Raw genomic sequence first — 24454 nt, 5'->3', positions numbered from 1 at the left:
CAGTATTACTAAGAAGTTTGTGTGTAAATAATATTGGCATAGAACGAACTAAAAATATTTTGTTCGAATAAATTTGTTCTCCAAATATGTACCAACACATTGTTAAAAAATTACAATACCTTTAAGTTATCAGTGATATTTTTTTCTTCAGGAATTCGAAAATTTCGCGAGAGAAAAACTTAGTCGCCAACATTCCAAGACGTGAAGTTTGTACCAATACAAACAAACCGATATCTTCAAGTTGGATGATGACACTTCGTCGCGTCGATCACCAAAGAGTTCCATTCTGTATGAAAAGATTTTAATAACTTCTTGAAACACAATTTGTTTTCAAAAATCTGTTCAGGAAAACAGTATGTTGTTATTCGGTCTTGTCATTTTTTGCAGCAAACAAAATTATTGCTGCTGTACCACAATGTGTTGATTTCGCTATACGTTGATTTAGCTCACCTATTATTAATGCACTCACAAGTTTCGTAATAAAGTGGTTGGACTTAATGTTCATTAAAACAAGAGTTTTTAAATGCCCGAATGAATTTCATTGGTACGTACAGTACAGATATTTTGGGCGGAAATGAACATTTCTAAATAGCAATGCTCGATACATTTTTAATTACAAAGAATATTTATACACGTCGATATTATTGGTTCCCGAAAAATTTTCCTACATGCTAGATTTAGAATATCTCATTAAAAAAAATGGGCATTTTTACAATATTTAATAGTCAATTACAGTGCTTATATTGGAAAAGAATGGGATAATCAAAAAGCCCCGTCAGAACTTAAATTCGGGTATAATCATTTCGGGGAGTTTCGGATAACATCGGATAAAAAAATCGTAAACAAAATCGTTTTAAAACACATGATTTTATTGGTGGGAAGCACTGGCGTCTGTAATAATTAAATTGTGGAATAAACGTTACAACTAAAGTGTGGACATTCCTTTGAGGCGTGCTCTTGCGCTTTTAAGAGAAAGAAAGAAACATGATTTAGTCAAACCTAGTTCGAAACGAAGATAAAATCATTTTTGTTTCTTTTTTTAACTCGTAGTTTTAGCTTGAAATTTTGAGTTGGATTTTAGTTGCAAGCTTGCATCTCACGTGGCGGTCGTTGGTTTGAATGTGTTGGTATATGATGTTGTGTTGATGTTGAATTTCTAGTTCGGTTTTGGTTTTTGGAAGTTCCAATTTTGTTCTTGCACATTCTGCTGTGCTTTGGGGGTTGCCGGGTTGGCCTTTGGTGTTATTGGTCGTTTATTGTTACTTGTTGTTGGCCGTAGTTGGCGTTTCATTTGTTTATTAATTTGATTGTTGACCGGTCCTGTTCCATTTGCTATTGTATGTTTCTAATTTTATATTTACTGGGTAGACTGGGGCAATTTAACAATTTAGTTTCAGGTACAGGTTTAATGACGTCAGGATAGCTGCGGTCCTGGAAAACTTGTGTTTTTGGAAACGTCAACTTAAGGTGAGATTTAAGTTTTGACATTCAATATTTATGGGGCTAACGCGTTTTTATCCATACAGATGTACAAGGTTTTAATTGCCTAATATGGCTGTTAAAGGGTTTGCTATATGATTGGTATCGATTGATTAACACTTGTTTTCAAACAGACAAGAAAGAAGCAAAGATGGAATTGTATCCGGGTCCTGAAGACGAAGAAGACGAAGAGGAGTGGATGGAACACAAGCTTCAACACCAGTACGGTACAAATTGTAGTACTGGTGAACGGTACCGTGAATTTATTACTAGCACGTTAAGGCGTTAGGGGGGAGTTCTCGAGCGTGGGCCAACGTTTTGTTGGTAAGAGTAGCTGCACTTCGTGTGTTGTATCATTTTTGTCAATCGCACGCGTCCCTTTACGCTCCGTATTTTTTTGACTTACCACGAAGAGGCTCTCCATAAAATGTGAACTTTGCGCAGCAATGCTGGGTTTAGGGTTATTCTTTTAAGTAGGGCATAGCTCCAAACAAAAAAAACAAACATTTTCTCACAGGTGCCAATGGTTTCATTCCCCCCCCACACATTAGGGTGTAGAATTTCCTCTTTCTTTTTACAGGTTCTCTTTTATTTCTCTATATATAGTTATATTAGAATTGTTTCAGGCAGAATGTCAGTAGTTGTCAACCCAGCAGCGTTGCATAAACAAACAATTACACACAAAAAATCAAATATAAAAAAACAAAAACACATTTCCACTGCTAACTCGTCGGTACCTTGTCGTGGTGCAGTGGCTTTCAAACTAAAGCCGACGATTTAAATTATATGCTATCCAATTTTAATGCAAATTCTATATTGCTTGCAGGATCCTGAACGAGAAGTCCAGATGCTACAACCTGACGATGATCTGGTTTATAAAGAGTGTTAATGTCGTTGTTCGCTTTATTTTTGTTGGTTGTAATTGAAATAAAATTGAATAAAATTATCCGAGAAATAAAATTATTCGAAAAATTGCATTGATTGGGGTTGAAGAAAACAACTCCGTAGATTGCTGTGAAGAGACGTAAGAAGCAGGGTTACGACGTTAAGTGTAAAAAGTGGGTAGCACGGCAGAAACCGTTAGTTATGCACACCCAAGGTTGCAGATTGAGCTTGTTTAGTTATCTGGTTCACTTTGACATCTATAGCAACCTATATCGGTTATTGATTGAAGCTAGCTTAGTGATTTTACTTATATATGAACAAAAAATAAATATATAAAATAAACAAAAAAGTAGACAAACGTTACATCAAAAATATTTTTTGCATGGTCCCTACCCACGAATAATTTTTGCATGTTCACTGCCCACGAATAATTTTTGCATGTTCACTACCCACGAATATTTTTTTGCATAATCACCGCCCACGAATAATTTTTGCATGTTCACTGCCCACGAATATTTTTTTGAATGATCACCGCCCACGAATATTTTTTGCCTGTTCACCGCCCACGAATATTTTTTGCCTGTTCACCGCCCACGAATATTTTTGGCATGTTCAACGCAAACGAATATTTTTTTGCATGTTTACCGCCCACGAATATTTTTTTGGATGTTTACCGCCCACGAATATTTTTTTGCATATACACCGCCCACGAATATTTTTTTGCATAATCACCGCCCACGAATATTTTTTTGGATGTTCACCGCCCACGAATATTTTTTTGGATGTTTACCGCCCACGAATATTTTTTTTGCATATCCACCGCCCACGAATATTTTTTTGCATAATCACCGCCAACGAATGTTTTTTTGCATGTTCACCGCCCACGAATATTTTTTTTGCATGTTCACTGCCCACGAATATTTTTTGCATGATCACCGCCCACGAATATTTTTAGCAAGTTCACTGCCCACGAATATTTTTTTGCATGTTCACCGTCCACGAATATTTTTTTACATGTTCACCGCCCACGAATATTTTTTGCATGTTCACTGCCCACGAATATTTTTTTGCATGTCCACCGCCAAAGAATATTTTTTGCCTGTTCACCGCCCACGAAGATTTTTTTGCATGTTCACTGCCCACGAATATTTTTTTGCATGTCCACCGCCCACGAATATTTTTTTGCATGTTCACTGCCCACGAATATTTTTTGCCTGTTGACCGCCTACGAATATTTTTTTGCATGTTCATTGCTCACGAATGTTTTTTTGCATGTCCACCGCCCACGAATATTTTTTTGCATGTTCACCGTCCACGAATATTTTTTTGCCTGTTCACCGCCCACGAATATTTTTTGCCTGTTCACCGCCCACGAATATTTTTTGCATGTTCACTGCCCACGAATATTTTTTGCATGTTCACTGCCCACGAATATTTTTTTGCATGTTCACTGCCCACGAATATTTTTTTGCATGTCCACCGTCCACGAATATTTTTTTGCATGTTTACCGCCCACGTATATTTTTTTGCATGTCCACCGCCAACGAATATTTTTTTGCATGTTCACTGCCCACGAATATTTTTTTGCATGTTCACTGCCCACGAATATTTTTTTGCATGTCCACCGCCCACGAATATTTTTTGAATGTTCACTGCCCACGAATATTTTTTTGCATGTTCACCGCCCACGAATATTTTTTGCATGTTCACCGCCCACGAATATTTTTTGCATGTTCACCGCCCACGAATATTTTTTTGCATGATCACCGCCAACGAATATTTTTTGCATGTTCACTGCCCACGAATATTTTTTTGCATGATCACCGTCCACGAATACTTTTTGCCTGTTCACCACCCACGAAAAATAATTCGTGGGCAGTATTTTTTTGCATGTTCACCGCCCACGAATATTTTTTTGCATGTTCACTGCCCACGAATGATTTTTGCCTGTTCACCGCCCACGAATATTTTTTGCCTGTTCACCGCCCACGAATATTTTTTGCCTGTTCACCGCCCACGAATATTTTTTTGCATGTCCACCGCCCACAAATATTTTTTGCATGTTCACTGCCCACGAATATTTTTTTGCATGTTCACTGCCCACGAATATTTTTTTGCATGTCCACCGTCCACGAATTTTTTTTTTGCATGTTTACCGCCCACGTATATTTTTGCATGTCCACCGCCCACGAATATTTTTTTGCATGTTCACTGCCCACGAATATTTTTTGCATGTTCACTGCCCACAAATATTTTTTTGCATGTTCACTGCCCACGAATATTTTTTTGCATGTTCACTGCCCACGAATATTTTTTTGCATGTCCACCGTCCACGAATATTTTTTTGCATGTTTACCGCCAACGTATATTTTTTTGCATGTCCACCGCCCACGAATATTTTTTTGCATGTCCACCGTCCACGAATATTTTTTTGCATGTTTACTGCCTACGAATATTTTTTTGCATGTTTACTGCCCACGAATATTTTTTTGCATGTCCACCGCCAACGAATATTTTTTGCATGTTCACTGCCCACGAATATTTTTTTGCATGTTCACCGCCCACGAATATTTTTTGCATGTTCACCGCCCACGAATATTTTTTGCATGTTCACTGCCCACGAATATTTTTTTGCATGTTCACCGCCCACGAATATTTTTTTGCATGATCACCGCCAAAGAATATTTTTTGCATGTTCACTGCCCACGAATATTTTTTTGCATGATCACCGTCCACGAATACTTTTTGCCTGTTCACCACCCACGAAAAAAAAATTCGTGGGCAGTATTTTTTTGCATGTTCACCGCCCACGAATATTTTTTTGCATGTTCACTGCCCACGAATATTTTTTTGCCTGTTCACCGCCCACGAATATTTTTTGCCTGTTCACCGCCCACGAATATTTTTTTGCATGTCCACCGCCCACGAATATTTTTTGCATGTTCACTGCCCACGAATATTTTTTTGCATGTTCACTGCCCACGAATATTTTTTTGCATGTCCACCGTCCACGAATATTTTTTTGCATGTTTACCGCCCACGTATATTTTTTTGCATGTCCACCGCCCACGAATATTTTTTTGCATGTTCACTGCCCACGAATATTTTTTTGCATGTTCACTGCCCACGAATATTTTTTTGCATGTCCACCGCCCACGAATATTTTTTGCATGTTCACTGCCCACGAATATTTTTTTGCATGTTCACTGCCCACGAATATTTTTTGCATGTTCACCGCCCACGAATATTTTTTGCATGTTCACTGCCCACGAATATTTTTTTGCATGTCCACCGCCCACGAATATTTTTTGCATGTTCACTGCCCACGAATATTTTTTTGCATGTTCACTGCCCACGAATATTTTTTGCATGTTCACCGCCCACGAATATTTTTTGCATGTTCACTGCCCACGAATATTTTTTTGCATGTTCACCGCCCACGAATATTTTTTTGCATGATCACCGCCAACGAATATTTTTTGCATGTTCACTGCCCACGAATATTTTTTTTGCATGTTCACCGCCCACGAATATTTTTTTGCATGATCACCGCCAAAGAATATTTTTTGCATGTTCACTGCCCACGAATATTTTTTTGCATGATCACCGTCCACGAATACTTTTTGCCTGTTCACCACCCACGAAAAAAAAATTCGTGGGCAGTATTTTTTTGCATGTTCACCGCCCACGAATATTTTTTTGCATGTTCACTGCCCACGAATATTTTTTGCCTGTTCACCGCCCACGAATATTTTTTTTGCCTGTTCACCGCCCACGAATATTTTTTGCCTGTTCACCGCCCACGAATATTTTTTTGCATGTCCACCGCCCACGAATATTTTTTGCATGTTCACTGCCCACGAATATTTTTTTGCATGTTCACTGCCCACGAATATTTTTTTGCATGTCCACCGTCCACGAATATTTTTTTGCATGTTTACCGCCCACGTATATTTTTTTGCATGTCCACCGCCCACGAATATTTTTTTGCATGTTCACTGCCCACGAATATTTTTTTGCATGTTCACTGCCCACGAATATTTTTTTGCATGTCCACCGCCCACGAATATTTTTTGCATGTTGACTGCCCACGAATATTTTTTTGCATGTTCACTGCCCACGAATATTTTTTGCATGTTCACCGCCCACGAATATTTTTTGCATGTTCACTGCCCACGAATATTTTTTTGCATGTTCACCGCCCACGAATATTTTTTTGCATGATCACCGCCAACGAATATTTTTTGCATGTTCACTGCCCACGAATATTTTTTTGCATGATCACCGTCCACGAATACTTTTTGCCTGTTCACCACCCACGAAAAAAAAATTCGTGGGCAGTGAACATGCAAAAAAATATTCGTGGGCGGTAAACATGCAAAAAAATATTCGTCGGCGGTGAACATGCAAAAAATATTCGTGGACGGTGATCATGCAAAAAAATATTCGTGGGCAGTGAACATGCAAAAAATATTCGTGGGCGGTGATCATGCAAAAAAAATATTCGTGGGCGGTGATCATGAAAAAAATATTCGTGGGCGGTGAACATGCAAAAAAATATTCGTGGGCGGTGGACAGGCAAAAAATATTCGTGGACGGTGAACATGCAAAAAAATATTCGTGGACGGTGAACATGCAAAAAATATTCGTGGGCGGTGATCATGCAAAAAAATATTCGTGGGCGGTGATCATGAAAAAAATATTCGTGGGCAGTGAACATGCAAAAAAATATTCGTGGGCAGTGAACATCCAAAAAAATATTCGTGGGCAGTGAACGTGCAAAACATATTTGTGGGCAGTGAACATTCCAAAAAAAATTCGTCGACGGTGAACATGCAAAAAGTATTCGTGGGCGGTGAACAGGCAAAAAAATATTTGTGGGCAGTGAACATCCAAAAAATATTCGTGGGCAGTGAACATCCAAAAAAATATTCGTGGGCAGGGAACATGCAAAAAAATATTCGTGGGCAGTGAACATGCAAAAAAATATTTGTGGGCAATGAACATACAAAAAGTATTCGTGGGCCGTGAACAGGCAAAAAAATATTCGTGGGCAGTGAACATCCAAAAAAATATTCTTGGGCAGTGAACATCCAAAAAAATATTCGTGGGCAGTGAACATGCAAAAAAATATTCGTGGGCAGTGAACATGCAAAAAAATATTCGTGGGCAGTGAACATGCAAAAAAATATTCGTGGGCAGTGAACATGCAAAAAGTATTCGTGGGCGGTGAACAGGCAAAAAAATATTCGTGGGCAGTGAACATCCAAAAAAATATTCGTGGGCAGTGAACATCCAAAAAAATATTCGTGGGCAGTGAACATCCAAAAAAATATTCGTGGGCAGTGAACATGCAAAAAATATTCGTGGGCAGTGAACATGCAAAAAATATGCGTGGGCGGTGAACATGCAAAAAAATATTCGTTGGCAGTGAACATTCAAAAAAATATTTGTGGGCGGTGAACATACAAAAAATATTCGTGGGCAGTGAACATTCAAAAAAATATTTGTGGGCGGTGAACATGCAAAAAATATTCGTGGGCAGTGAACATCCAAAAAAATATTCGTGGGCAGTGAACATGCAAAAAATATTCGTGGGCAGTGAACATTCCAAAAATATTTGTGGGCGGTGAACATTCCAAAAAATATGCGTGGGCAGTGAACATCCAAAAAAATATTCGTGGGCAGTGAACATTCAAAAAAATATTTGTGGGCGGTGAACATGAAAAAAATATTCGTGGGCAGTGAACATTCAAAAAAATATTTGTGGGCGGTGAACATGCAAAAAAATATTCGTGGGCGGTGAACATGCAAAAAAATATTCGTGGGCAGTGAACATTCAAAAAAATATTTGTGGGCGGTGAACATGCAAAAAATATTCGTGGGCAGTGAACATTCAAAAAAATATTTGTGGGCGGTGAACATGCAAAAAAATATTCGTGGGCGGTGAACATGCAAAAAATATGCGTGGGCGGTGAACTTGCAAAAAAATATTCGTTGGCAGTGAACATGCAAAAAAATATTCGTGGGCAGTGAACTTGTAAAACATATTTGTGGGCGGTGAACATTCCAAAAAAATGCGTGGGCGGTGAACATGCAAAAAAATATTCGTTGGCAGTGAACATGCAAAAAATATTCGTGGGCAGTGAACATGCAAAAAATATTCGTGGGCAGTGAACATTCAAAAAAATATTTGTGGGCGGTGAACATGCAAAAAATATTCGTGGGCGTTGAACATGCAAAAAAATATTCGTGGGCGGTGAACATGCAAAAAATATGCGTGGGCGGTGAACTTGCAAAAAAATGTTCGTTGGCAGTGAACATGCAAAAAATATTCGTGGGCAGTGAACTTGTAAAACATATTTGTGGGCGGTGAACATTCCAAAAAAAATTCGTGGACGGTGATCATGCAAAAAAATATTCGTGGGCGGTGAACATTCAAAAAAATATTCGTGGGCGGTGATCATGCAAAAAAATATTTGTGGGCGGTGAACATTCCAAAAAAAAATCGTGGACGGTGATCATGCAAAAAAATATTCGTGGGCGGTGATCATGCAAAAAAATATTCGTGGGCAGTGAACATGCAAAAAAATATTCGTGGACGGTAAACATGCAAAAAATATTCGTGGGCAGTGAACAAAAAAAAAATACTCGTGGGCGTTGAACTTGCAAAATAATTGTTCGTGGGCAGTGAACATGCAAAAAAATATTCGTGGGCAGTGAACTTGCTAAAAATATTCGTGGGCGGTGAACATGCAATAAAATATTCGTGGGCAGTGAACATGCAAAAAAATATTCGTGGGCGGTGAACATGCAAAAAAATATTTGTGGGCGGTGATCATTCCAAAAAATATTCGTGGGCGGTGAACATTCCAAAAAATATTCGTGGGCAGTGAACATGCAAAAAAATATTCGTTGGCAGTGAACTTGCAAAACATATTTGTGGGTGGTGAACATTCCAAAAAATATTCGTGGGCAGTGAACATTCCAAAAAATATTCGTGGGCAGTGAACATGCAAAAAAATATTCGTTGGCAGTGAACTTGCAAAACATATTTGTGGGTGGTGAACATTCCAAAAAAAATTCGTGGACGGTAAACATACAAGAAATATTCGTGGGCAGTGAACAAGAAAAAAAAAACTCGTGGGCGTTGAACTTGCAAAAAAATGTTCGTGGGCAGTGAACTTGCTAAAAATATTCGTGGGCCGTGAACATGCAAAAAATATTCGTGGGCGGTGAACATGCAAAAAAATATTCGTGGGCGGTGAACATGCAAAAAATATTCGTGGGCAGTGAACATGCAAAAAAATATTCGTGGGCAGTGAACATCCAAAAAAATATTCGTGGGCAGTGAACGTGCAAAACATATTTGTGGGCAGTGAACATTCCAAAAAAAATTCGTCGACGGTGAACATGCAAAAAGTATTCGTGGGCGGTGAACAGGCAAAAAAATATTTGTGGGCAGTGAACATCCAAAAAATATTCGTGGGCAGTGAACATCCAAAAAATATTCGTGGGCAGTGAACATGCAAAAAAATATTCGTGGGCAGTGAACATGCAAAAAAATATTTGTGGGCAATGAACATGCAAAAAGTATTCGTGGGCCGTGAACAGGCAAAAAAATATTCGTGGGCAGTGAACATCCAAAAAAATATTCTTGGGCAGTGAACATCCAAAAAAATATTCGTGGGCAGTGAACATGCAAAAAAATATTCGTGGGCAGTGAACATGCAAAAAAATATTCGTGGGCAGTGAACATGCAAAAAAATATTCGTGGGCAGTGAACATGCAAAAAGTATTCGTGGGCGGTGAACAGGCAAAAAAATATTCGTGGGCAGTGAACATCCAAAAAAATATTCGTGGGCAGTGAACATCCAAAAAAATATTCGTGGGCAGTGAACATCCAAAAAAATATTCGTGGGCAGTGAACATGCAAAAAATATTCGTGGGCAGTGAACATGCAAAAAATATGCGTGGGCGGTGAACATGCAAAAAAATATTCGTTGGCAGTGAACATTCAAAAAAATATTTGTGGGCGGTGAACATACAAAAAATATTCGTGGGCAGTGAACATTCAAAAAAATATTTGTGGGCGGTGAACATGCAAAAAATATTCGTGGGCAGTGAACATCCAAAAAAATATTCGTGGGCAGTGAACAAGCAAAAAATATTCGTGGGCAGTGAACATTCCAAAAATATTTGTGGGCGGTGAACATTCCAAAAAATATGCGTGGGCAGTGAACATCCAAAAAAATATTCGTGGGCAGTGAACATTCAAAAAAATATTTGTGGGCGGTGAACATGAAAAAAATATTCGTGGGCAGTGAACATTCAAAAAAATATTTGTGGGCGGTGAACATGCAAAAAAATATTCGTGGGCGGTGAACATGCAAAAAAATATTCGTGGGCAGTGAACATTCAAAAAAATATTTGTGGGCGGTGAACATGCAAAAAATATTCGTGGGCAGTGAACATTCAAAAAAATATTTGTGGGCGGTGAACATGCAAAAAAATATTCGTGGGCGGTGAACATGCAAAAAATATGCGTGGGCGGTGAACTTGCAAAAAAATATTCGTTGGCAGTGAACATGCAAAAAAATATTCGTGGGCAGTGAACTTGTAAAACATATTTGTGGGCGGTGAACATTCCAAAAAAATGCGTGGGCGGTGAACATGCAAAAAAATATTCGTTGGCAGTGAACATGCAAAAAATATTCGTGGGCAGTGAACATGCAAAAAATATTCGTGGGCAGTGAACATTCAAAAAAATATTTGTGGGCGGTGAACATGCAAAAAATATTCGTGGGCGTTGAACATGCAAAAAAATATTCGTGGGCGGTGAACATGCAAAAAATATGCGTGGGCGGTGAACTTGCAAAAAAATGTTCGTTGGCAGTGAACATGCAAAAAATATTCGTGGGCAGTGAACTTGTAAAACATATTTGTGGGCGGTGAACATTCCAAAAAAAATTCGTGGACGGTGATCATGCAAAAAAATATTCGTGGGCGGTGAACATTCAAAAAAATATTCGTGGGCGGTGATCATGCAAAAAAATATTTGTGGGCGGTGAACATTCCAAAAAAAAATCGTGGACGGTGATCATGCAAAAAAATATTCGTGGGCGGTGATCATGCAAAAAAATATTCGTGGGCAGTGAACATGCAAAAAAATATTCGTGGACGGTAAACATGCAAAAAATATTCGTGGGCAGTGAACAAAAAAAAAAATACTCGTGGGCGTTGAACTTGCAAAATAATTGTTCGTGGGCAGTGAACATGCAAAAAAATATTCGTGGGCAGTGAACTTGCTAAAAATATTCGTGGGCGGTGAACATGCAATAAAATATTCGTGGGCAGTGAACATGCAAAAAAATATTCGTGGGCGGTGAACATGCAAAAAAATATTTGTGGGCGGTGATCATTCCAAAAAATATTCGTGGGCGGTGAACATTCCAAAAAATATTCGTGGGCAGTGAACATGCAAAAAAATATTCGTTGGCAGTGAACTTGCAAAACATATTTGTGGGTGGTGAACATTCCAAAAAATATTCGTGGGCAGTGAACATTCCAAAAAATATTCGTGGGCAGTGAACATGCAAAAAAATATTCGTTGGCAGTGAACTTGTAAAACATATTTGTGGGCGGTGAACATTCCAAAAAAAATTCGTGGACGGTGATCATGCAAAAAAATATTCGTGGGCGGTGAACATTCAAAAAAATATTCGTGGGCGGTGATCATGCAAAAAAATATTTGTGGGCGGTGAACATTCCAAAAAAAAATCGTGGACGGTGATCATGCAAAAAAATATTCGTGGGCGGTGATCATGCAAAAAAATATTCGTGGGCAGTGAACATGCAAAAAAATATTCGTGGACGGTAAACATGCAAAAAATATTCGTGGGCAGTGAACAAAAAAAAAATACTCGTGGGCGTTGAACTTGCAAAATAATTGTTCGTGGGCAGTGAACATGCAAAAAAATATTCGTGGGCAGTGAACTTGCTAAAAATATTCGTGGGCGGTGAACATGCAATAAAATATTCGTGGGCAGTGAACATGCAAAAAAATATTCGTGGGCGGTGAACATGCAAAAAAATATTTGTGGGCGGTGATCATTCCAAAAAATATTCGTGGGCGGTGAACATTCCAAAAAATATTCGTGGGCAGTGAACATGCAAAAAAATATTCGTTGGCAGTGAACTTGCAAAACATATTTGTGGGTGGTGAACATTCCAAAAAATATTCGTGGGCAGTGAACATTCCAAAAAATATTCGTGGGCAGTGAACATGCAAAAAAATATTCGTTGGCAGTGAACTTGCAAAACATATTTGTGGGTGGTGAACATTCCAAAAAAAATTCGTGGACGGTAAACATACAAGAAATATTCGTGGGCAGTGAACAAGAAAAAAAATACTCGTGGGCGTTGAACTTGCAACAAAATGTTCGTGGGCAGTGTACATGCAAAAAAGTATTCGTGGGCAGTGAACTTGCTAAAAATATTCGTGGGCGGTGAACATGCCATAAAATATTCGTGGGCAGTGATCATGCAAAAATATTCGTGGTAATATGGGACATTTTATCCGGGGCGTGTAGTTCTGTCTCCAATATTTTGTCCTAGTTTCGTGTCCGTGATGTCCTGTCCGTGTCTCATCTATGGCTTATAAAATATTCTTAACTTCCACACACATGAAAAGAGAAACGAGGTGTTTTATTTATTCCGTACACGATGTTTTTACATCACAACAATAAGATTGTATCGGACATTATCTCAAGTGGCACTTTATATAAACAAGCAAGAAACTGTTGACAAGAAAATATTATATACAGTACTGTAGGGTAAGATGGGACACCTTTAGCACTTGTTATCTAGGTTTCCTGTTCGTGTTTTGAACAATTAACAACGGTCTATTGGAGTCGTGAGGATACAGTTTTATAATTCTTTAAATGTTCTTTGTTTACCATCAAATAAAATGAGTAAATAAAATGTAAAGGTGTCCCATCTTCCCCACCCTACAAAACATTTGCAAACGCAAGAACTTTATTGCACCGATCCTGGTTTATACTGATAATAAGTTCGGAAAATAAGAAAACATATTGCCGTGTTTGACTGGAAGTGTTTGTGGGCGATTCAGAGTTCTCCCCACCCAGGGTTTTGTCCACTGTACAGTAAGTTCCCGGTAACTGTACGCCTTACTTGCATAACATTCGGTTTAGAAAGATTATATATCTTAAAGTCTGCTGTAGGATTTCAATTTCACTCATCCGATTCTTTGGTGGGTTGGTTGGGGGCAAGAGGCGGCGGAGACGAGCAAACGCGACATGCAGAGCAACCATACGACTTCGTTTTCTACAGTGAAAATGTTTTTTTTTAAATCTAGCAAAAATTCAATAACTCAAAAAACAGATATATTTTCAATGCCACTTTATGGAAATTAAACCACTTGTCTTAACTTTAACACACGCTATTATACTTAATACCAGCAGATTAAATTAGACATATTTATTTGAAGTACTTCATTGTAGACTTGCTTACTCTAACCCAATGACTAAAAAAGATACGCATTAGTTATGTAAAATAAATATATACACCACACGCTAATAAAAACTATCATATACTAAACCAAGTCGTAATATTTAAAGTTAAAAGATAAAATTTTCAAACAGTACCTTTTCTCAGCTTGGAGATTTCGCTTCAGCGGCTTCCGCTTCTTTGAAACCGTACTCGAATGACGTAAACTCATGTTGATAGAAGTTTGTATAAAACTTGACAAAATATTTCAGCTTTTTAGTGCGCTACCTTATAGACTTTGACTCCTATACTCCTCGAGATCTGAAAACAAACGTATGTTATGCACGGTCAGCAACTATGAGGTCCGCATTTCTAATTTCACTCGCAGGCTCCGCGTTTTCCAGCTGTATAGCCGAGCATCGATCCTGATCGGACAAAAACCTCATGGGACGCGGGAATCGACCGGTTGTGTTGGGGCAGATGCTTACTCGTTCTTCCTTTCACCCCAGCGTTGGAGTACTCCGATCGAAATGTTATAAATTATAAATACTTTCTCGAGATTATAAGGCACGGTCACCAAACGTCCGAAAACGAAAGTCAGCACATTAGGATGAGTCATATTCGCCGCCAAGAAATTTAACAAATGGGTGTCAACACACACACATATGCGCGTGCGCCCATGCCCTACAAAGTTTGCTTGGTCTATAGCACACGTTATTGTGCACGCCTTAAAACTTAGCGGACATTTGCGGGGTTGAGCTACTACCTACTTGAAGCTATACATAGGAAATGAAAGTGAGGGGTTAACCAAGCCTCTTTATTTCGGTCATCTATAGCTACCGAGCCATCTGCCCAACGAAGGTTGGCGGCTCTGGGTAACATACTGAACATACGGTGCCACTGGCGCTGTATAGATTTTCGATACCTTGATCAATTTTAACCGTGTACCGGCGATGGAAAAGCAACACATTTCCAATAATCATCTTGTTTCCGCTGATCTTATTATAGAAGAACCGAAGCAATTGCTTAATTCGAAATTTAATAACGTCTCTCTCTTCGTGTGCGGTAAACATGCGCCCACTTTGCAAAAAGGCGGGAACGTTTTTGGAACAGGTTGCGTAATCCTGTGGCTGGTTTTTGCGAACTACAACGTCTATAAAAGGCTGGTCAATATACCCCAGGCATCAAAGAAGGAATGGCGACTAGTAAACAAAGTTTTGTTTACCTTAAAGTAGGTTTTTATTTTCCCAACCTATTTTCGTATTTGTATCGGAAAATCGGAAACAACGATGTACTTTTGATATTTTGTCTCTGTTCCCTGTGTTGATGTACAGGTCTATTTATACAAATTATATATTTTCATATTCACTGTTTCCCTCGTTTTCGGCATCTGGCGCGTCCCCCTATTAAAATCAATAGAATAACATCTGCCACACGCGGACAACGTTTTCACAGATACCTGCTGGCGAAACAGATCAAACGTAATAAGCATCAAATGCTGAGCTACAAGCCATATCAGCTTCAGTCGCAGCCCAGTGCTAAAACACGTCCACTTATAGACCACTATTACGCCTTTCCGTTCAAAAACCGCACGGCTGTCACGCATTTCCCGCACAACCCACCACTCGTGAAAAATGCATACGAAATAAAATGTAAAAGGTATATGTAGTGAGAAACACCTCTATATATAACACCCCACTCACATGACGTAATATCTTGTACCGTTTCACACGCTGTAGCATCTGGAGCGTTCACATTCGAAGTCTGGGAGGATTCCCGCGTTCTCTGTCGACAGGTGACACTTGTACATTTGGAAAAAACCGCACACGTATCGTCTACTGTTAGATTAATGCATATTTTTAGAACGAAGGGGTCAAAGCAGTTGTTGCCAAAGACAAATTAAAAACGTATGTGTACTTGGGGTTGTTAACGTTTTAAACAAGCAAAAACATTTGCAGTTCAAAATCGTTTTAAACTAAATATTCGGAAATCAAAAGGCACATCGTAAAAATATTAAAGCCCTTTTAAATGCCAATAATTACCTTAGATGTGTTTATTCCTCTCTGTGTTGTATATACGACTAACTTTGCGGGTATCTTAGTCACTGCAAATAGGGTTTAAATATATCGATTTTAAAGAAAAAAAACTGATGCCAAATGGACAGAGCACGCGTTTATTGATTTTGAAGTTTTTAGTTATCGTCTGAAAGTCTTATATTACATCAGACATAAGCAAACATTATGCAAGACGTTGAACTACCAACGTGTGGCTAAATTTAGTTATTTTTAAATGTTTAAACAGCATTGCGCTTTCCCATAAAGAGAGAAAGTCGTTTTAATTGTGACTGAGTGTTAAGTATATGATTATGACGATTTGACTATGAGGTACTAATTAAATTAAAAGAAAGTCGCGAATTTTGGATAAATTTTAAAATCGATCCGATGTGCGTAAAATATTTTACAACGTACTGTTTGAGTATGTTATATCCGTGTGTAGTATTCCTTTTCACAATAAGCTGTATTTACATTTGAAATTCTTCATTGGGACTTATGAAACCTAAATAAAAATTGGCGCCGGAAAAAACTTAGAATTATTTTTAAGAAACACACAGCTTCGTGTCAGTACGTGTAATTTGGAGCACAAATGGACACAATAACTTCCATCATTGTATAACAATGCCCTCAAATATATGATAAGCGAGATAGTACATCGGTGATATGATTTATATTTAAATGTCTTAAATCTTCTGCCTCTTATATATGTGGAACTTGAAGAACGTGGGAGACGAGTTGCTGTCAGTAAACAAGAGGATGTTTTATCATGACATCCTCAATTTGCTTACATTCAGTGATTATGTTTAATACAGTGATAGGAAATATCGGAACTCTATTTCGCCTATTGTGTTTGCTAATGCTACGTTCAAACATAGTCATAATAGTCGTTCGGTTTCCCTTTGACGCCGTTCCTCGGGTTTGCCATGTATGGTTGGTCCGCTGATACTTCAACGGGTACGGGGTAAGCGTTGTTGTTGCTTCTTGATGACCCTCCGGCGCTGGTTGTCGGTCCGTAACCTGTAGGGTACCTGGAGGTGTTCAAATGTTCAGGCAACATGGCGTCGTCTAAACTAAAAGACATCGCAAGGCCTGTAGTGCCAGCAGCAATGCCTGTTGTCGGGACCAACTCAATAGCGTCCACGTCTGGATAGTTCATCGCTCCACGGTAGTCGGGTGGTGGCGCCCCTGGGACGGGAAAAACGCCGCCATCTAGAATTTCAGCGTCTGCTAGATTGGCGCCTCTGACTTCAGAGATTGTGCTGCGGCGATAACGCTTTCGTTTCCTCTCCAATCGTGAACGACGAACACCGAACTAGAATATGACAAATAAACTGAAATAAAAATGCTACGACATATGTTTGTGCTTGAAATACCTGGAAAAGGCATAACTGCAAATTGTTAAAGTTATGTTAAAGTTAATAAAATTAACAAAATAATTATTCTAAATTAAACGTCTCCGCACTAAAATAAAAGAGTTTCCCTAAAAACTGCTTCGAAATTAAAAAATTCAATATTCTACTTTCTATGTAAGCTTCTTGTTCGATCCTGAGATTTTGGTCAGATTTAACCCATTACTTTAAAATACGAAACACATACCTGCCATAAGAGATAATACATTTCACCGACGTTTAGAGCAAGGCATATAACGGCTATCACAAACATAAACCAAAGAAATATAGTCTTCTCCATCGGTCTGGATACAAAACAATCCACTATGTTGGGACAGGGGTCGCCAGTACATTTGTACAGCTCTGATACTCGGAATCCAAAGAGACGATACTAAAAAATACAAACGAGTTATAGGGTGGTTAGTAAAAGTTTTAAATATTAAACTAACTTGTGTTTTGTTTGTGGCAGTAGTGTATATACTATATGTAAGTATTATTTTTAAAACAATAGTATAGTGGGGTGGGGGAAGATGAGACACCTTTGACACATAATAACCAAATATTCTGATCGTGTATTAAACAATTAACAACGGTCTATGGAAGCCGTGAGGATAATGTTTTATAAAAAATCGTTGGATGTTTGTTTACTACCAACTTGGAGAAGTAAATAGATTGAAAAGGTGTCCCATCTTCCCCCACCCTACTATAATAATATAAGCGGGTTGGGTTAGAAATTGTTTTTATTCTCTCGTGCCATTTAGTAAAAAAGTCTGTATATAAAATGATATAGTAGGGCGGGGGAGGACGAGACACCTTTAGCATATTATATTTAAAATTTCTTATAGCGTTTTATAAAATTAACAACGGTCTATGGGAGTCGTAAGAAAACGGATTTATAATTTATTTAATATTCTTTGTTTAGTACCCAAATAAGGGACCAGAAAAAAAACAACAAGTGTCCCATCTTCCCCTTTGATAGTAAGATTAAAATCAATCGATTTGGGGGATTTGGGATTTAGATCATCACCTACGATTAACAGGAAATTGCATAAAATAAATAAATACATCCATGCATATAAACGTGTGTGCATAGCAGTAACGCTATCTATAAGAGCACTTGACTCTATACCGCCGAGACTTTAGCAGTCGTAGCAACAGAATGATAATATTTCGGTCGATCAGTCGATTAGTTGACTTATACCGTTGTGATATAAAGAGGGATTTAAAAATCAATAATCTTCTTCGTGTTCTAATCTTATAAGCAGATTTTTATAATAGCAGTAAATGCAAAATGCATTCAGTTTAATACAGCTTAATAAAATCAATTGCATGTTATCTAATGGTATTAAAAGATGCGCGAATATAATATTTAACCTAATTTTACTACCACCTTTTTCTGCTGAAAACTATTGTGCGTATTTACATACGACCTGTAGTATATAGGCTACAGTAGGATGGGGGAAGATGGAACACATTTTAACTCTATTTTCTCGTCCCATATAGTAGTAAACAAAGATTATTCAAATAAATATGAAACTATGTCCCCACGAGTCTCATAGACCGTTGTTAGTTGTTTAAAACACGATCAGGATATCTGGATATTATGTGCTAAAGGTGTCCCATCTTCCCCCACCCTACTATACTTTCTCTATTGTAAACCGTAATGAGCCAAGCAGGAAAACAGGAGCTGTTGTAGCATGAACATCGAGGGGGCAATTAAGTTTTCCGTTTACCAAGTTATAGCATTAGGCTGTAATTGCTTTTTCCATAGCGTGTGTAGAACGCTTGTTTTATACAGCACTCCTGGGTACCCGGGATGGGGAACCAGAGACTGTATAGCAGTTGCGTGGTATCCGTTTTATTTGTTTTATCGATTATAACTCAAAAAGTACGCCTAACAACAACTATCAAAGTAAAAGCTGCATGGTATACCATTGCTTGTTTTAGCAATCGAAATTTCACGACGTTATGCATAAACAGATAGTGTCATATAGTAGAATACGGTAACACAGGACACCCTTAGCAAATAATATCCAAATATCCTGATCGAGTTTTAAACAATTAACAACCGTCTATGGTAGTCGTGAGAGTATGGTTTTATGGTTCTTTGAATGTTCTTTGTTTACTGAATAATGGGACGAGAAAATAGAAGAAATGTGTCCCATATTCGGCTGCATTTAACTTATGCGCTGGACGTAGCCAGTATATCCGCATTTTTACAAAATGGTGTCGATTAAATGTATTACTACGTGCGTATGACAACGTATAAGTGGCCTACAGTAATAAAAGGTATACTCCCAACCAAAGTAAAAATGACCCATTCACCTGAAGTACAATAAATAGAATCTCCACTAAAGTTCTCATCAGTACGGAAGAAGTATAGAGGACATAATGCTGAGAAAAAGCCGCCTTTTCTTCCCCAAACATCTCCTGGATTACAGATTGACGTAATTTCCTGGAGTCTTGCTGTTCATTCGTGTTTGCCAGTGACGTAGGCCGCATAGTTGATCTGTAATATGTTCGCCATATTGTCAAATTATTTCCCTTTCGTTAAAAAAGTATACTATTGTTTATACACCTATTGCATGCGTTTAAATTGCTAGAAATATTCCGTATTTTGTTCCAACTAAACCCGTTAGTCACTCGCACAAAAACTTGACACACATTAAAAAAATTTAACTCTTAATCCAATGAACATAGCGATTCAAATTTAGTCCCCGTTTTATATCGTTTCAACATTTTTAACTAGTTTTACTGTTGGGACACATTTTAGTAGTTTTTAAGTAGTTTTACTGTTGGGATAGCAGTAGAACTTCTACAGCGGTGCAGGTCCAGGAACTTGTAAAACGGTTTAAATTTTACAACAAGTTTATAAAAACCGAAGTTACTTTTTTCTTTTCTTTTTCTCATCTTCCTCTTCGAGCTGTATAGCTTCAGCAGCAGTCTCTGCTTTTTTGGTCTGCAGAAACATATTTATGTTCAAAGTTTAAACAGTTTGTTGTGAGAGTCAATGAGCTTATGAGCATACGGGAATTCAACTAGGTACAATCAATAATACAAAATGCGTTGCGCGCTGTAACTTTTCTATGCTGCGAACGACTTCATATGTTAATGAGTGCGTATATGCCCAGGGGAAAGCTTGATAGCGACAGCCTACCGGTGATTTAAAGCTTCGGAACCTTGTCGGTTCTCTGATTGCGTTCGTCTGCGTTATTTTAAAACTTAGCCAGGTATTCCCGGCAGTAGAAAAAGATCGATATGCTTGGTGACACATTAGGGAGGCGCAAGATTGCACAACACTCCCCATTGATTGGAAAGCTTTTAGCTGATCACGTTTAATTTAATTAAGGAAAAGCGCCAAAGTTCCAACGCAACTTGCACGAAATGAACTCAGAGTGAGTCATATTAAAACGCAGGTGTAACAACGCCGCGGAAGCGTTTGGACCAAACTGAATTATTTTGATGTGATTTCACCTTTCGGTCACGGAATTTTCTTTTAATATTTACGTCAATCAAACTGCCGAAAAGTTTTTACGCGAAATTTAATTTAAAACTTACCGGTGACGGGGTGGGACCAGTGACCGAAGATTTTTCCTTGTTGGGCGGTTTCTTTTTTATCTGATGAGCCGAATACACCATGAACACGATTGAAGGCGTAGTCACCATGATGATTTGAAACGACCAGAATCGAATGTGGGATATCGGAGAAAACTTGTTGAAACATAAATTTGGACACCCGACCTGGAACACAAATATAATACATAAATGAAAACTACAAACCAGAAAAAGAAAAACTGTTCGACAACTTATTAGGGAATAAATTTTGTAAGACCTAATAGATATTTGCCATTAAAACAGTCAAACGTGTGTGAACAATTTTTATTCAACTGTAATTAAGCTTTAAGTCTGGCGCGGCGTCTAGCTGCGGTAACAATTACGTTTAGTTTATATGTATTCAGGCCTAACGAGTATATTGTTATAGCAAGTGTACAAACGAAAATGACATTGCTTAATTAGTTGTTACGGGAACGAATTCCGGGTCCCCAGTCATTAATAAAACATTACTACGTGCCTTATTACCATTCGAATCGCTCCAACCAAATCGTAATAATCCGACAACTACCACAGCTGTATACGTATATGACTTTATGGGTAAAAATAGCATGGGGATCTATTATACAGGAAAACCATGGCCACTGTAGGTATTCAATACATTATTAACTGGCAGATTACGATGCGCGCCATTATATCTGTGACGGTAACGGTTAGTAATGGCTAGTTTAATCCAGTCATACTGCAGATGCTACACGTATGCCCTACACCCCTACACGATCCTTTCAAATATAGAAATATGCTAATGATTAGATGAAATGTTTAAATCCAACGCCAATTTAAAAAAAAAACAAATAAAAGCATTGGCCTCAGTTTTCTTTTAATTTATTTAATCTAAAATCACCATTTTTAAAACAAAAAAAGAAACAAAAACTTATACGAAACTGAAAGTATCACCAAATCATATTAGAGTAAATGTATTTCTGTACCTGCATTGAATTACATTTAAACTCGCTTTGCTCGTCCGAATACACACGATCACCCACACTGGACACAACCACGATTCGAAACACGATAAGGAAAGTGATCCAAAACTTTCCAATGAGGGTCGAATGTTGGTTGACCTGAATTTTTTTTTTAGTGAATAAAAATATATTACCAGAAAATATATTCAAAAATATATATAAATATATAAAATAAATATATATATATATATTGCCATTTCCATTTTCAGAACGAGTTCTTACCTTTTGTAACCAACGTTCTACGAAGTGCCAGGACATGTTTGCTCAAAATTCTGCCCTGCTGGAATATAACTGTCTCCTGCTCTGTTCGAATGTGGGTTCTTCAGGTATTTAATATTTCCTCGCGGGATTTAAGAAATTCGTCTTGGTAGTATTCGGGTTGGTAAGGTAACCTGTACTGTGCAAATGCAAGTGTATTTCGTCTAACCATAAATCTGCAAGAGCAATACTTGTAAGTGCCTGTTCTAATGAGCCATTAGCTTGACGTACTGCCTCACGTACACGGAGTAATTACCTCTTGTACGACCGGCTGCTCGTAGCTACTGGTTATACTGATCTACTATGGTGTGGTACACGACTGACCTATTGGGGGCATTAAATAAACTGATTGTGACAAACCAGCCCAGCGGTTACTGGAATAAATAGTTCTGTGTCAGAAGCAATCGTACGAAAGGGTTCGCCATTGATTCTGTGGGAGCAGGCGCGTCAGGCGGCGAAAAAGGGCAGGAACGGCGTTACGTTATGTATCGATAAATCGACGTTTGCAATCGAAGTGTATTGCGCAGAACCACAAACCGCGTACAACTAAAACGGTATCTATTTGTTGCTGCTGGCGACTGCATAGGTTAACGTGTCGGTGTATTGGGAGTTGTCTAAGATGTAAATTATTTATGAACAAAACTTACGACGTTTCATCGCATGTAAATAAATCTACGACGCTTCATCGCATGTAAATAAATCTAAATAAGTCGGAAAATTAGCTGCTGCCTGGAAACATTTTTAATTTAAGTAATCACCTAAGTTTGTTTTTAGGAAAACTCCGTTGTAGCGACATCTTTCCCGCGGCTACTCTTCCTCATAGACTTCCTTATATAAGCACTTGTTGTAATCACCTTGGCAACTGTAGCTATTCTATAGAATTAAACTGACATTTCCTAAATTTAAAATTCCTCCTTCGAATACGCCTATTTTGAATCGTAGACCGCTGATTGGTCACGACTCGTCACTATTGTAACTCCAATAAAGCCTCGCGGGAGAAGCACCTAACAACGTGTGTTCGTCATTATTATTTTGACGATTATGTTTCGCAGTCTCCCCGTCTGTTTCGATCGAGTGGCAGACTGAATTATTTATAAGCAACCACGGTTGATTGCCGAATTGTCGTTTGTGTTCGGCCGGACGCGCCACCATGCCACTACAGGTTTCTATAAGCGCTGGCACCAATTCCACTCGCGTATTCCTTATTCCCATTACCGCTAAATGCCCTAAAATGCGCGTAAACGAGCAAGTAATCGGATAATACAGCGCCAACAAGAATATTCCATCTTCGTAACCAAAACCCGCTTAGTTCAATACATGGTTCAAGCGTGGGTTTTTAACGGCTGTTCTTTTTTACGTCCGCATAGATAAAGGCGTACTTGCGGGGTTTAAACTTTAAATGTTGGAGCTCTATTTTTGCCTGACCTTTTTGCCTCCCCCCAAATTGAGTTACAAAACTTCGAGGTGCTATTGAATAAAGAACTACCGATCTTAATTTGGATGAAATGGTGTACTGAAATCGATACAATTCAAGCTAAATTCAATTATAGGCGCAGTGATCCACAAAGACAGCAAGACGGCCTCCGCTTGAAGTCTACTCCAGTCCCGATAAACTGTATCGACCAACAAGTGTATCACTATATAGGCTTCGGTGACTTCGCAACCGGCAGCAGGTAAAAGCAATTTATACCACTGGCTACCTCGACAAGTTAAAGTACGTAGATGAATGCGCTGCAATGCTTGCTGGGGTCAATCGATGTCCAATAATGGCCCCAAGAACATTTCAAAATTTGATTTGCGGTGGAGAACTGTTGTGGGCGTACTATTGATTACACAAATTAAAAAGGCTTTTCGAATATTAACATTAGGCTTATTATTGCTAAATGCAGATTTTGCTGTCAGCAATACTAACTTATATCAGGTAGCGCAGGCAAATTATAACCCGCTAAGCAATCTATTAAATCTATCTTATTAATTCTAAGTAATACCGAATCTTAATAATCTTATTCGCTTCGTTTTTAAATTTGAACACTAAATTTTATTAAACTAACTAACTCTATCGTATCTTTTGTTCTGTTGGGGAAAAAACGTACTCAACTGCGAATACTATCTAGATAGACCCTATATCTGTAAGTGTCAATATAACTCCAGTCAAATGAACTACAGGCCGCTTTGGCCAGTTCGATTGAACAGAACAACAAGGGCTATATGGACAAGCGTCGATGAGGTCCAGAATTCCTACACCATGATAAGAGGACCTCGACCAGACGCGCCCACAAATGTATTGATAAACTGACCGACCACT

General features: G+C 38.4%; 2 protein-coding genes across 3 annotated transcripts in view; one reads left to right on the top strand and one right to left on the bottom strand.

Annotated features, from left to right (window-relative positions):
* LOC149737010 (uncharacterized) overlaps window positions 1–513 on the top strand; it is a 29439-nt gene extending 28926 nt beyond the window's left edge. For both annotated transcript variants that reach the window (XM_089876999.1, XM_089876998.1), the window contains one exon: window positions 152–513. In XM_089876999.1, the coding sequence (XP_089733125.1) occupies window positions 152–205 (54 nt within the window). In that variant the 3' untranslated portion in view covers window positions 206–513. The remainder of the gene's footprint in view (window positions 1–151) is intronic.
* Window positions 514–16484: 15971 nt separating this feature from the next.
* On the bottom strand, window positions 16485–22426 carry LOC149737009 (gap junction delta-2 protein-like). The gene is made up of 8 exons (XM_089877149.1): window positions 22406–22426; window positions 22114–22325; window positions 21856–21990; window positions 20873–21055; window positions 20203–20273; window positions 19640–19823; window positions 17523–17705; window positions 16485–17238 (listed from the first exon to the last, which is right to left on the bottom strand). Exons 2-8 carry the CDS (start codon window positions 22147–22149, stop codon window positions 16792–16794), a joined length of 1239 nt encoding a protein of 412 aa, XP_089733275.1. The 5' UTR covers window positions 22150–22325; window positions 22406–22426; the 3' UTR covers window positions 16485–16791.
* Window positions 22427–24454: the final 2028 nt, after the last annotated feature.

This window comes from Ciona robusta, chromosome 4 (assembly GCF_009617815.1).
Source record: "Ciona robusta chromosome 4, ASM961781v2".
NCBI lineage: Eukaryota > Metazoa > Chordata > Ascidiacea > Phlebobranchia > Cionidae > Ciona > Ciona robusta.
The sequence above is the reverse complement of the archived record's forward strand: the minus strand, read 5'-3'. Positions and strand labels throughout refer to the sequence as shown.

Coding starts and splice junctions, on each gene's coding strand:
- LOC149737009 (XM_089877149.1), bottom strand. CDS start 22,149: ATGTCCTGGCACTTCGTAGAACGTTGGTTACAAAAG. Junction 21,991..22,113: donor TAGAACGTTGGTTACAAAAG/GTAAGAACTCGT, acceptor AAAAAAATTCAG/GTCAACCAACATTCGACCCT. Junction 19,824..20,202: donor GAGAAAAAGAAAAGAAAAAA/GTAACTTCGGTT, acceptor AACATATTACAG/ATCAACTATGCGGCCTACGT.